We start from the raw sequence: 12,648 nt of genomic DNA, 5'->3' as shown, positions 1-12,648 counted from the left end.
TTCTGGGTATACAGGCATGAGCCACTACACCTGGCCTGAACTAAACAGTCTTGGTAAGGCTGTATTCTATTGTCATTCATGTCATTTCAACGGCTTTCATTTTTTTGACTTAACTTTGATCTCACATCTCTAGGAATCAAAGTCAACTATGAAAATGATTTTTACTGTGGGTAATGGTAAAAAAGAGAGAGAGGCCGGGCATGGTGGCTCATGCCTGTAATCCTAGCACTTTGGGAGGCTGAGGTGGGCGGATCACTTGAGGTCAGGAGTTCGAGACTATCCTGGCCAACATGGTGAAACCCTGTCTACTAAAAATACGAAAATTAGCTAGGCATGGTGGCGCGCACCTGTAATCCCAGCTACTCAGGAGGCTGAGGCAGGAGAATTGGTTGAACCTGGGAGGTGGAGGTTGCAGTGAGCCGAGATCGGGCCACTGCATTCCAGCCTGGGAGACAGAGCGATACTCTGTCTCAAAAAAAAAAAAAAAAAAAGGTCACAGGGCTGGGCGCGGTGGCTCACCCTGTAATCACAGCACTTTGGGAGGCCGAGGCAGGCAGACCACTTGTGCCCAGGAGTTTGAGACCAGCCTGGGCAACATGGCAAAACGCTATCTCTATAAAAATACAAAATTAGCAGGGCATGGTGGCTCATGCCTATAGTCCCAGCTACTCAGGAGGCTGAGGTGGGAGGATCAGTTGATCCCCAGGAGGCAGAGGTTGCAGTGAGACAAGATTGTGCCACTGCACTCCAGCATGGGTGACAGAGTGAGACCCTGTATCAAAAATAAAATAAAATAATGATAATAATTTTTTAAAATAATTTTTTTTTGAGATGGAGTCTCGGTCTGTTGCCCAGGCTGGGGTGCAGAGGTGTGATCTCTACTCATTGCAACCTCCATCTCCCAGGTTCAAGTGATTCTCGCACTTCAGCCTCCCGAGTAGCTGGTATTACAAGTGTGCGCTACCATGCCCAGCTAATTTTTGTATTTTTAGTAGAGACAGAGTTTGCTATGTTGGCTAGGCTGGTCTCTAACTCCTGACCTCAAGAGATCCGCCTGCCTTGGCCTCCCAAAGTGCTGGGATTACAGGCGTGAGCCACCACGCCCAGTCAAAAAATTATTTAAGTATGCAGTAAACTCAAAGTCTGTGTGGACTCTATTTGCAGGGTATGCTTTTTCCAAGCCAGATTTGATCACATGGATGGAACAAGGGAGAATGCTATTAATCAGTGAACAGGGATGCTTAGATAAAACAAGAAGGACAACTAGCCCTCCTACTGATGAACAGTTGAACATGAAGAATACTGGAAAGTTGCTATGTTTTGGTGAGTAAGATGGATTTAAGGTCATGAATTATTTAATTTTCCTAGCCTTGTTTCCTGAATCTTTCTTTTTGGATACCTGGCTAGATCTAGTCAATAAGAAAAGTTGTTCTGATGGAGAATGTTAGTTTTCTTTACTCAAGAGGGTGGCAAATGTGGGCTGGGCACGGTGGCTCACACCTGTAATCTCAGCACTTTAGGAGGCTGAGGTGGGTGGATCACCTGAGGTCAGGAGTTCCAGACCAGCCTGGCCAACATGGTAAAACTCCATCTCTACTAAAAATACAAAAAAATTAGCCAGGTGTGGTGGCAGGTGCCCACAACCCCAGCTACTCTGGAGGCTGAGGCAGGAGAATCGCTTGAACCTGGGAGGCGGAGGTTGTGGTGAGCCAATGTCATGCCATTGCACTCCAGCCTGAGCGACAGGTCGAGACTCCATCTCAAAAAAAAAAGAGGAAAAAAGAGGGTAGCAAATGTGAGACTGTGTTATGTATTACTCTCATACAGAAAGAAGTTTTATATATATATATAATTTTTTTTTTTTTAGACAGAGTCTTGCTCTGTCACCCAGGGTGGAGCCCAACTGTGCAATCTCGGCTCACTGCAACCTCTGCCTCCCAGGTTCCAGGGATTCTCCTTCCTCAGCCTCCAGAGTAACTGGGACTACAGATGCCTGCCACCACACCTGGCTAATTTTTTTGTATTTTTAGTAGAGAAGGGGTCTCACCATATTGGCCAGGCTGGTTTCAAACTCCTGACCTTGTGATCCATCCAACTCGGCCTCGCAAAGTGCTGGGATTACAGGCGTGAGCCACCATGCCCGACACCTGGCTAATTTTTTTTTTTTTTTTTTTTTGAGATGGAGTCTCGCTCTGTCACCCAGGCTGGAGTGCAGTGGCGCAATCTTGGCTCACTGCAAGCTCCGCCTCCTGGGTTCACGCCATTCTCCTGCCTCAGCCTCTCCGAGTAGCTGGGACTACAGGCGCCCACCACCACGCCCGGCTAATTTTTTTGTATTTTTTTAGTAGAGACGGGGTTTCACCGTGGTCTCGATCTCCTGACCTCGTGATCCGCCCGCCTCGGCCTCCCAAAGTGCTGGGATTACAAGCGTGAGCCACCGTGCCCGGCCGAATGCTTTTCTTTCTTTTTTTTTTTTTGAGACGGAGTCTCACTCTGTTGCCGAGGCTGGAGTGCAGTGGCACCGTGTGGGCTCACTGCAACCTCCATCTCCTGGGTTCAAGCAATTCTCCTGCCTCAGCCTCCTGAGTAGCTGGGATTATAGGCACCCACGACCACGCCTGGCAAGTTTTTATATTTTTAGTAGAGATGGGGTTTCACCATGTTGGCCAGGCTGGTCTCGAACTCCTGACCTCAGATGATCCACCCACCTCGGCCTCCCAAAGTGCTGGGATTACAGGCGTGAGCCACTATGCCCAGCTGTGCGAATGCTTTTCTAGGTTCTTGGGAGTCAAGGAATCCTCTGAAGCAGGAGACTTTCAGGCCAGGAAGTGTGTCCAAGCCCCATCAACAGGATAAAAGAATTCCCTGGTCAGGTGGGGTGACTCACGCCTGTAATCCCAGCACTTTGGGAGGCTGAGGAGGTCGGATCACATGAGGTCAGGAGTTTGAGACCAGTCTTGCCAACATCATGAAATCCGTTTCTACTGAAAACACAAAAATTAGTCAGGCGTGGTGGCAGGCACCTGTTATCCCAGCTACTCAGAAGGCTGAGGCAGGGGAATTGGTTGAGCCCTGGAGGCAGAGGTTTCAGTGAGCCAAGATTGCGCCATTGCACTCCAGCCTGGGCAACAGAGCAAGACTCTGTCTCCAAAAAAAAAAAAAAAAAAAGTAAATAAATAAAGAATTATCAAGGGTTTCATTTCATTGCCACTGTCTATTCATTCACTCATCTAACCAATACTGAGTGCCTACCACAGTCACAGGAGTACGTTAATATTATTTTAGGCAAGGGCAAAAACTTTATATAATGTATGTGTATGTATACATATGAATAAAACAATTGTTATATTCTAGATGTTGATCGTCTTACTGACATGGCAATTAAGTTAGCCAATTATATTGAACTATACATAGTTGAATTAGTCAACTATAAAATAAGATTGCATATGACTTAATAAAATAGTAAGTAATCCCTAGTTCTGTGCTATAGGGATTTAGAGGAGAAGGAGCGGAAGAGAGAGAGCAATATCCCAGGAGGATTCTAAAAGGAATTAAGATATAAATAGCAAAAAATGGGCAGATTTGGTTAGAGAAAGAAGAATCAGTTGGGGTCATACATGAACTGAAGCTCAAAGGTAGGAACAAATCCATTACATTTAGAAAACAGAGAAGACTAGGCTGGGCACCGTGGCTCATGCCTGTAATCCCAGCACTTTGGGAGGCTGAGGCGGGTGGATCATGAGGTCAAGAGATCGAGACCAGCCTGGCTAACATGGTGAAACCCCCGTCTCTACTAAAAATACAAAAATTAGCCAGGCGTGGTGGCAGCTGCCTGTAGTCCCAGCTACTCGGGAGGGTGAGACAGGAGAATGGCATGAACCCGGGAGGCAGAGGTTGCAGCGAGCCAAGATCGCGCCACTGCACTCCAGCCTGGCGACAGAGCGAGACTCCATCTCAAAAAAAAAAAAAAAAAGAAAGAAAAAAGAAAACAGAGAAGACACCAACCTGCCTGTAGCTGAATGTTACTCTTGGGACATAGTGGGACATGGGAGGAAAAACATAAACTGGTGTTAGACAACCTGAGGCCAGGATTGCCAAGGTGGAAAGTTTGACTTCATCCTATAGAATGGGAGGAGCTTGGAAAGATTTTTATTTTTATTTTTTCAGACAGAGTCTAGCTCTGTGGCCAGACTGGAGTGCAGTGGCGCAATCTCAGCTCACTGCAACTTCCACCTCCCAGATTCAAACGATTCCCCTGCCTCAGCCTCCCGAGTAGCTGGGACTACAGGCGCACCCCACCATGCCCGGCTAATTTTTTGTATTTTAGTAGAGATGGGGTTTCACCGTGTTGACCAGGATGGTCTCCATCTCCTGACCTCATGATCCACCCACCTCAGCCTCCCAAAGTGCTGGGATTACAGGCGTGAGCCACCGCACCCAGTCCTGGAAAGATTTTTGAGTACCAAAGAGTTAACAACTTTGGTAGCTATCCCTAAAAATAAATGTTGTTCCCTTAGTACAAGGTGGTGCTCAGCCAATAATCACAGCTGCTCGTCTGCCTGGGTTAAATAGTAAAGCATGTTTTTAGGAAGATTTAACTTCCAGTGATGAGGAAGAGGATTCATGGTAAATATACTTTCGTCACAATCCAGGCAAAAGGTATTAGTGTTAACTTACTAAATCATATGATCATGTTGAAAACATCACCTGTGTTGTCCCTAAGGTGACCACAGACCACACTGAGAGTCCTCTGGGGGCAGTGTCACTTGGGTTTCCTCCCAGGTTAAGAGATTAAAAAATGCCAACATGGTGAAACCCTGTCTCTACTAAAAATACAAAAATTAGCCGGGCATGGTGGTGGGTGCCTGTAGGCTCGGAGTTTGCTCAGGTACAGTGGCTCATGCCTGTAATCCCAGCACTTTGTGAGGCTGAGGTGGGAGGATCAGTTGAAGCCAGGAGTTTGAGACTAGCCTGGGCAACATAACAAGACCCCATCTCTACAAAAAATAAAAAAAGTTAGCTGAGCATGATGGCACGTGCCTGTAGTCCCAGCTACTTGGAGGTAGGGGCTAATGTTGGAGGATCACTTGAGCCCTGGAGGTCAAGGCTGCAGTGAAATGGGATCATGCCACTGCACTCTAGCCTGGGCAACATAGTGAGACCTGTCTCAAAAAAATAAATAAATAAATAAATAAATAAAGGGGAGACAGTTCTATTATCCAGTTCAACAAGACTTTGGAGGAAAAGCAGTTCTGAAATATAATGGCTTAAGTGAATGTCTGCAATGGCCCTTTCCAGATCTAGTGGGTAATAATGATAACACGGGTTCCTCTATTTCCTGTCATCATGTCTTCTACTTTGGGAACAGTAGTGATTATGCTATATAAATATATCATTCTTGGCCGGGTGCGGTGGCTTACGCCTGTAATCCCGGCACTTTGGGAGGTCGAGGCGGGCAGATCACGAGGTCACGAGATCGAGACCATCCTGGCTAACACGGTGAAACCCAGTCTCTACTAAAAATACGAAAAATTAGCCGGGTGTGGTGGTGGGTGCCTGTAGTCCCAGCTACTCAGGAGGCTGAGGCAGGAGAATGGCATGAACCCGGGAGGTGGAGCTTGCAGTGAGCAGAGATCGCGCCACTGCACTCCAGCATGGGCAACAGATCTAGACTCTGTCTCAAAAAAATCTATAAATAAATAAATAAATAATTCTTATAATGCAGAGTTCTTTGGAAAAGGAAAAAATTTCTACAGCGTTATTTGTGAATTCAGTAAGCTGTCATTTTTATATTCCTAAGAAAGATATTTTCTATTAGCATTTCTTCCAGAAAATCTTTCCTGAAATCTCTGGTAGAAGGGAGACAAGAATATGGCCCTAAGCTGTCCTCCTTAAATTTTTTTTTTTTTTTTTTTTTTTTTTGAGACAGTCTCACTTTGTCACCCAGGCTGGAGTGCAGTGGTGTGATCTCAGCTCGCTACAACCTCCGTCTCCTGGGTTCAAGAGATTCTCCTGCCTCAGCCTCCCGAATAGCTGGGACTACAGGCGCACACAACCACACCCAGCTAATCTGTGTATTTTTAGTAGAGACAGGGTTTCACCATATTGGCCAGGCTGGTCTCGAACTCCTGACCTCGTGATCTGCCCACCTCGGCCTCCCAAAGTGCTGGGATTACAGGCGTGAGCCACTGCGCCTGGCCACCTCCTTAAATATTTGCCGTTTATTTCATAGATGTAATGGTGTAGTCAGATGATCAGAGTAACTCATTTTCACTGTCTCCAACTTCTGCTTACCCTCTGAGGATAATTTATAGTTCACAAGATGTGAACTATGAATTTCAATTTGCTTGCAATTTTTTTCGTGCTAAGTTATTTCTTAACACATGGTGAAAGGAATATAAAAGTTAAATATGATTTACCTGCAGGAGGCAGATTGACAAAGTCATTGAGATCAGTGGGATTCCCTTTTCTACTTTGTTAGTCACATGAAGACAGTCCTTGAATGGCTGGGCACGGTGGCTCATGCCTGTAATCCCAGCACTTTGGGAGGCCAAGGTGGGTGGATTGTTTGAGGTCAGTTTGAGACCAGACTGGCCAACATGGTGAAACCTTGTCTGTACTAAAAATACAAAAACATTAGCCGAGTGTGGTGGTGGATAGTCCCAGCTACTCAGGAGGCTGAGGCACAAGAATTGATTAAACCAGGGAGGCAGAGGTTGCAGTGAGCCGAGATCACGCCACTGCACTCTAGCCTGGGCAACAGATGAGACTTGGTCTCAAAAAATTTTAGGCCGGGCGTGGTGGCTCATGCCTGTAATCCCAGCACTTTGGGAGGCTGAGGTGGGTGGATCAGGACGTCAGGAATTCAAGACCAGCCTGGCCAAGACAGTGAAACCCTGTCTCTACTAAAAATACAAAAATTAGCCGGGCGCGGTGGCTCACGCTTGTAATCCCAGCACTTTGGGAGGCCGAGGCGGGCGGATCACGAGGTCAGGAGATCGAGACCACGGTGAAACCCCGTCTCTACTAAAAATACAAAAAAATTAGCCGGGCGTGGTGGCGGGCGCCTGTAGTCCCAGCTACTCGGAGAGGCTGAGGCAGGAGAATGGCGTGAACCCGGGAGGCGGAGCTTGCAGTGAGCCGAGATTGCGCCACTGCACTCCAGCCTGGGTGACAGAGCGAGACTCTGTCTCAAAAAAAAAAAAAAAAAAAAAAAAAAAATAAATAAATAAATAAATAAATAAAAGTAAAAATAAAAATACAAAAATTAGCTGGGCGTGGTGATGGGTGCCTGTAATCCCAGCTACTCAGGAGGCTGAGGCGGGAGAATTGCTTGAACCCAGGAGGTGGAGGATGCAGTGAGCCAGGATTGTGCCACTGCACTCCAGCCTGGGCGACAGAGTAAGCCTCCATCTCAAAAAAAAAAAAAAAAAAAGAGAAAAAGAAAAAAGAAAAAAAAATTTTTTTAAAAGGCCAAGCGCGGTGGCTCACGCCTGTAATCCCAGCACTTTGGGAGGCCAAGGCGGGCAGATCACCTGAGGTCAGGAGTTCGAGACCAGCCTGACCAACATGGTGAAACCCTGTCTCTACTAAAAATACAAAAATTAGCAGTGCATGGCCAGGCGCGGTGGCTCACGCCTGTAATCCCAGCACTTTGGGAGGCCAAGGCAGGTGGATCACGAGGTCAGGAGATCAAGACCATCCTGGCTAACAGGGTGAAACCCCGTCTCTACTAAAAATACAAAAAATTAGCTGGGTGTGGTGGCGGGCGCCTGTTGTCCCAGCTACTCGGGAGGCTGAGGCAGGAGAATGGTGTGAACCTGGGAGGCGGAGCTTTCAGTGAACTGAGATCGCACCACTGCACTCCAGCCTGGGCGACAGAGCGAGACTCCGTCTAAAAAAAAAAAAATTAGCCATGCATGGTGGCACACGCTTATAATTCCAGCTACTGGGAAGGCTGAGGCAGGAGAATTGCTTGAACCCGGCAGGTGGAGGTTGCAGTGAGCCAAGATCACGCCACTGCAATCCAGCCTGGACAACAGAGCGAGACTCTATCGCAAAAAAAAAAAAAATAATAATAATAATAAATTTTTAAAAGACAGTCCTTGAACCCAATTATAGGGTAGACATATCACTGATGAGAGTGATACTTCTTTCTGCTCCAGATGACCAAGGAACTCTCAGGACAAAAGAAAAGGATTGCCGTTTAAATGGTCCTCAAAAACAGGACTTGTGTGCTGCCTTACGAGGGAAAGAGAGAAAGATTTTATCAGCTCAAACAGCCACCTTCCAGTCTCCAAGTCTCCGAGAAACAGAGACTCTAAATAAAAAAGTCAGCATCACAGCGTATGATCCAGACAAGAAAGACCTGCGGCATAAACCTCGGGAGACCCCAGGGTGCTTAGAAATTCCCACAGGGCCAAGATGCTATTCCTGCTATGTCTGTAGGAAAGTCTTCCAAGTAAGGAGGGATCTGCTAAAGCACAAACGGAGCCACTCCAAGAGCCAGCTCTGCAGATACCCGAAGTACAAAAACACGTCCAGAGGGAAGTCCGAACTCGGGCGGACGCAGAGGCTCCGGTGTCAGAAGAAGCGGTTCCAGTGCAGTGAGTGTGAGAAGAGCTACTTCCTGAAGGGCAGCCTCGTCACTCATCAGGTTGTCCACACCGGCCAGCGGCCCTACCCATGCCCTGAGTGCGACAAGACCTTCCGGTACAGGGCCAACCTGAAGAAGCACCTGTGTCTACACCGCGGGGAGCGGCCGTTCTGCTGCGGGGAGTGTGGCCGAGCCTTCGTGCAGCAGTGCGAGCTCACGGAGCACCTGCGGCTGCACAGCGGAGAGAAGCCCTTCCAGTGTCCGCAGTGTGACCGGTGCTTCCGCCTGAAGAGGGGCATGAAGGTCCATCTGTCCCAGCACAGCGGCAAGAGGCCCTTCCACTGTCCCGACTGTGGCCGGAGCTTCTCCCGGAAGGCTGCCCTGAAGACCCACCAGAGGACGCACAGCGAGGAAAAGCCGTTTTCTTGTGGTGAATGTGGCAGGAAATTCATCTACAAGATTAAGCTGGACGAGCACATCAGAGTTCACACGGGAGAGAAGCCCTTTTCGTGTCCCGAGTGCAACAAAAGTTTCCGCCTCAAGAGAAGCCTGAAAGCCCACGGGCTGCAGCACAGCGGGAAGCGGCCCTTCCAGTGCCCGGAGTGCAGCAGGGGCTTCTTCTGGAGGAATGCCATGCGCGCCCACCAGCGCCTGCACAGCGAGCAAAAGCCCTTCCCCTGCGCCGAGTGCGGCAAGCGCTTCACGCGGCCCTCCAAGCTCGCCTGCCACACCAGAGTCCACGACAGGCAGAAGGAATTTCCCTGCGGCGAGTGCAAAAAGACCTTTTCTCAGCAGTCGCGGCTCACGCAGCACCTGAAGGTCCACACTAGGGAAAAGCCGTTCTCCTGCGCCGAGTGCGGCCGCAGTTTCCGCCGGCGCGCGCATCTCACAGAGCACACGAGGCTTCACAGTGGCGAGGAGCCCTTCCAGTGTCCCGAGTGCGACAAGAGCTTCTCCTGGAAGGCCTCCATGAAGTTCCACCAGCGGATGCACAGGGACGAGAAGCCCTTCGCGTGCGGTGAGTGTGACAAGACCTACACGCATCAGTCTCAGCTCACCGAGCACCTGAGGCTGCACAGCGGAGAGAAGCCCTACCAGTGTCCTGAATGCGAGAAGACTTTCCGCCTCAAGGGAAATCTGAAAAGCCACCTGCTGCAGCACAGTGGCCAAAAGCCATTCTCTTGTGTGATGTGCGGCAAAAGTTTCACTCAACAGTACCGGCTCACAGAACACATTCGAGTCCACAGCGGGGAGAAGCCCTTCCAGTGTCCGGAGTGTGACAAGAGCTACTGCATCAGGGGCAGCTTGAAGGTCCACTTGTATAAGCACAGTGGAGAGAGGCCCTTCCAGTGTCCCGAGTGCGGCAAAGGCTTCCTCCAGAAGAGAAGCCTGAAGGCCCATCTGTGCCTTCACAGTGGGGAGAGGCCTTTTTCTTGTGATGAGTGTGGAAGGAGCTTCACGTACGTGGGAGCGCTCAAGACCCACATTGCGGTGCATGCCAAGGAGAAGCCCTCCAGCCTCTAGGTCAGGCCATGCAGCAGTCACGCAATCACAGCTTTCAGGAGGTGCCAGCAGTTCTGTTGGCTCGAGTTGAGGCAGGTTAAAGGATTCACAGGGTAAGATGGGGCACAGTGGCTCCCGCCTGTAATCCCAGCACTTTGGGAGGCCCAGGTGGGAGGATCGCTTGAGCCCAGGAGTTTGAGACCAGCCTGGGCAACATTGCAAGACTCCATCTCTACAAAAAATATAAAAGTCAGCCAGGCATTGTGGTACATGCTTGTGGTCCCAGCTACTTTGGGAGGCTGAGGCAGGAGGATTGCTTGAGCCCAGGAGGCAGAGGCTGCAGTGAGCCATGCTCACACCACTGCACTCCAGCCTGGGTGACAGAGCAAGATCTTGTCTCAAAAAAAAAAAAAAAATCACAAAATACTGGCTACAGACACACTGGACGGGTGTGTGGTCTGCAGAACTCTGTGGCTCCTTGACAAAAGTTCCAAAGAATCCAGTCAAAGACAGTCAAAGAGACATCTCCCTCAATAATCGTCCTAGGAAAGACCTGCCAGTTGTGGAGGAAACATTCATACTGATCTGCTAGTCCAACGATCTCTTCAGTGTCATCCAATAATCCCTTCATTAAATTCAGAAACTACAGCCTGAGTGAAGAAATGTTACAGGCAGGAACATATTCCTCAGTCAGCTTTTCCATTACCAGGCCATTTTACTTAAATCTGTATTAAAGTCTTCAGTTTTCTCTCATAGTGGATTTTCATTTTCTCTCAGATGGTGAGAGGGCTTCTGTTTCTTGGAATGTTTCCATATTGCTAAACATAAATGTCTTCCACTATCTCATTTGTTAAAATGATTACCCATGTGTTCTTTCCTTCTGAATTTTACTTAAATCATCTAAAAATCCACCACTGTGAGTAACAGGCAGTGTTATTTATCTAACCCCTCTGCATTTTCGACAGTGTTAGGTCAATTCTCAAAGAACTATACTTAACATTAGGGTCTCTGAGGAAAATACCAAAGGGAAAAATACTGTCAGTCCTCAACATCACTATTTTTTTTTGCCCTGTCGCCTAATCTAACATTATAAGATAATTTTCCAGGCTATTCTGGCAAACCCTCATCTGTCTCTCAGACTGTCAATCTTTGACATTACTCTTTTGTTTGTTTGTTTTTCTTGAGATGGATCTCGCTCTGTCACCAAGGCTGGAGTGCAGGGGCGCCATCTCGGCTCACTGCAAACTCCACCTCCTGTGTTCAAGTGATTCTCCTGCCTCAGCCTCCCAAGTAGCAGGGACTACAGGCGTCTGCCACCATGCCTGGCTAGTTTTTTGTATTTTTAGTAGAGACGGGGTTTCACCATGTTAGCCAGGATGGTCTCCATCCCCTGACGTTGTGATCCGCCCACCTTGGCCTTCCAAAGTGCTGGGATTACAGGTATGAGCCACCGCACCCAGGCTTTGACATTACTGTTAAGAGAACTTACAGCCTTCCTTAGGAAATTTGAGTGCCTTCATAAATTTTGTGTGTGTTGCACAAAACGTGGTCCCCAGTTACCAAAGTCAGAATCTGCTGAGACCAAAGTCGTTACAAGAATCACAGCATCGGTGGGGCGCGGTGGCTCACGCCTATAATCCCAGCATTTTGGGAGGCCAAGGCGGGCAGATCACCTGAGGTCAGGAGTTCGAGACCAGCCTGGCTAACATGGTGAAACCCCGTGTTAAAATACAAAATACAAAAAATTAGCCGGGCGTGGTGGCGGGCGCCTGTAGTCCCAGCTACTCGGGAGGCTGAGGCAGGAGAATGGCGTGAATTCGGAAGGTGGAGCTTGCAGTGAGCCAAGATCTCACCACTGCACTCCAGCCTGGGGGACAGAGCGAGACTCTGTCTCAAAAAAAAAAAAAAAAAGAATCACAGCGTCTATACAAAGAGGAAAAAGGTGCCACCTGTGTTTGGGACAGTCCTGTGGGTAGGGAATAGGCTGCTATTTATGTGGTACACCTCAAAAAACAATAAAGTGCCAATGATCAGATAAATGAAATGCCAACAGTTTAACAGGTAAATTCAGAACTAAAAATAAAACTGTGAAAATAAAGACATTTTTAAAAAAATGCTTTCCAGAAAGAGTTTTAAAAGATAATGGGTCAGGCACAGTGGCTCACGCCTGTAATCTGAGCACTTTGGGAGGCCAAGGTGAGTGGATCACCTGAGGTCAGGAATTCGAGACCAGCCTGGCCAACATGGCGAAACCCCATCTCTACAAAACATAGAAAAATTAGCAGGGCATGGTGGTTTGCACCTGTAGTCCCAGCTGCTTGGGGGCTGAGGTGGGAGGATTGCTTGAGCCCAGGCGGTGAAAGCTGCAGTGAGCCATGTTTGCACCACTGCACTCCAGCCTGGGTGACAGAGTGAGACCCCATCTCTAAACAAATGAAAATAATAATAATAATGAGTACCCCACAGTACCACGTGCTGCAGAAAGAGGTCGAAGAAGAAGTTAAAGGATTATAAATGTCAATGAGACGTATTACCCTGAGTGGCTGAAG

At 48.3% G+C, this 12,648-nt stretch overlaps 1 protein-coding gene across 2 annotated transcripts in view; it reads left to right on the top strand.

The window, feature by feature from the left end:
• ZNF425 (zinc finger protein 425) overlaps positions 1–10,852 on the top strand; it is a 42,093-nt gene extending 31,241 nt beyond the window's left edge. For both annotated transcript variants that reach the window (XM_063641704.1, XM_055284409.1), the window contains 2 exons: positions 1,165–1,323; positions 8,166–10,852. In XM_063641704.1, the coding sequence (XP_063497774.1) occupies positions 1,165–1,323; positions 8,166–10,120 (2,114 nt within the window). In that variant the 3' untranslated portion in view covers positions 10,121–10,852. The remainder of the gene's footprint in view (positions 1–1,164; positions 1,324–8,165) is intronic.
• The last annotated feature ends 1,796 nt before the right edge of the window (positions 10,853–12,648 follow it).

Source organism: Symphalangus syndactylus, chromosome 6, assembly GCF_028878055.3.
Source record: "Symphalangus syndactylus isolate Jambi chromosome 6, NHGRI_mSymSyn1-v2.1_pri, whole genome shotgun sequence".
Lineage (NCBI taxonomy): Eukaryota > Metazoa > Chordata > Mammalia > Primates > Hylobatidae > Symphalangus > Symphalangus syndactylus.
The sequence above is the reverse complement of the archived record's forward strand: the minus strand, read 5'-3'. Positions and strand labels throughout refer to the sequence as shown.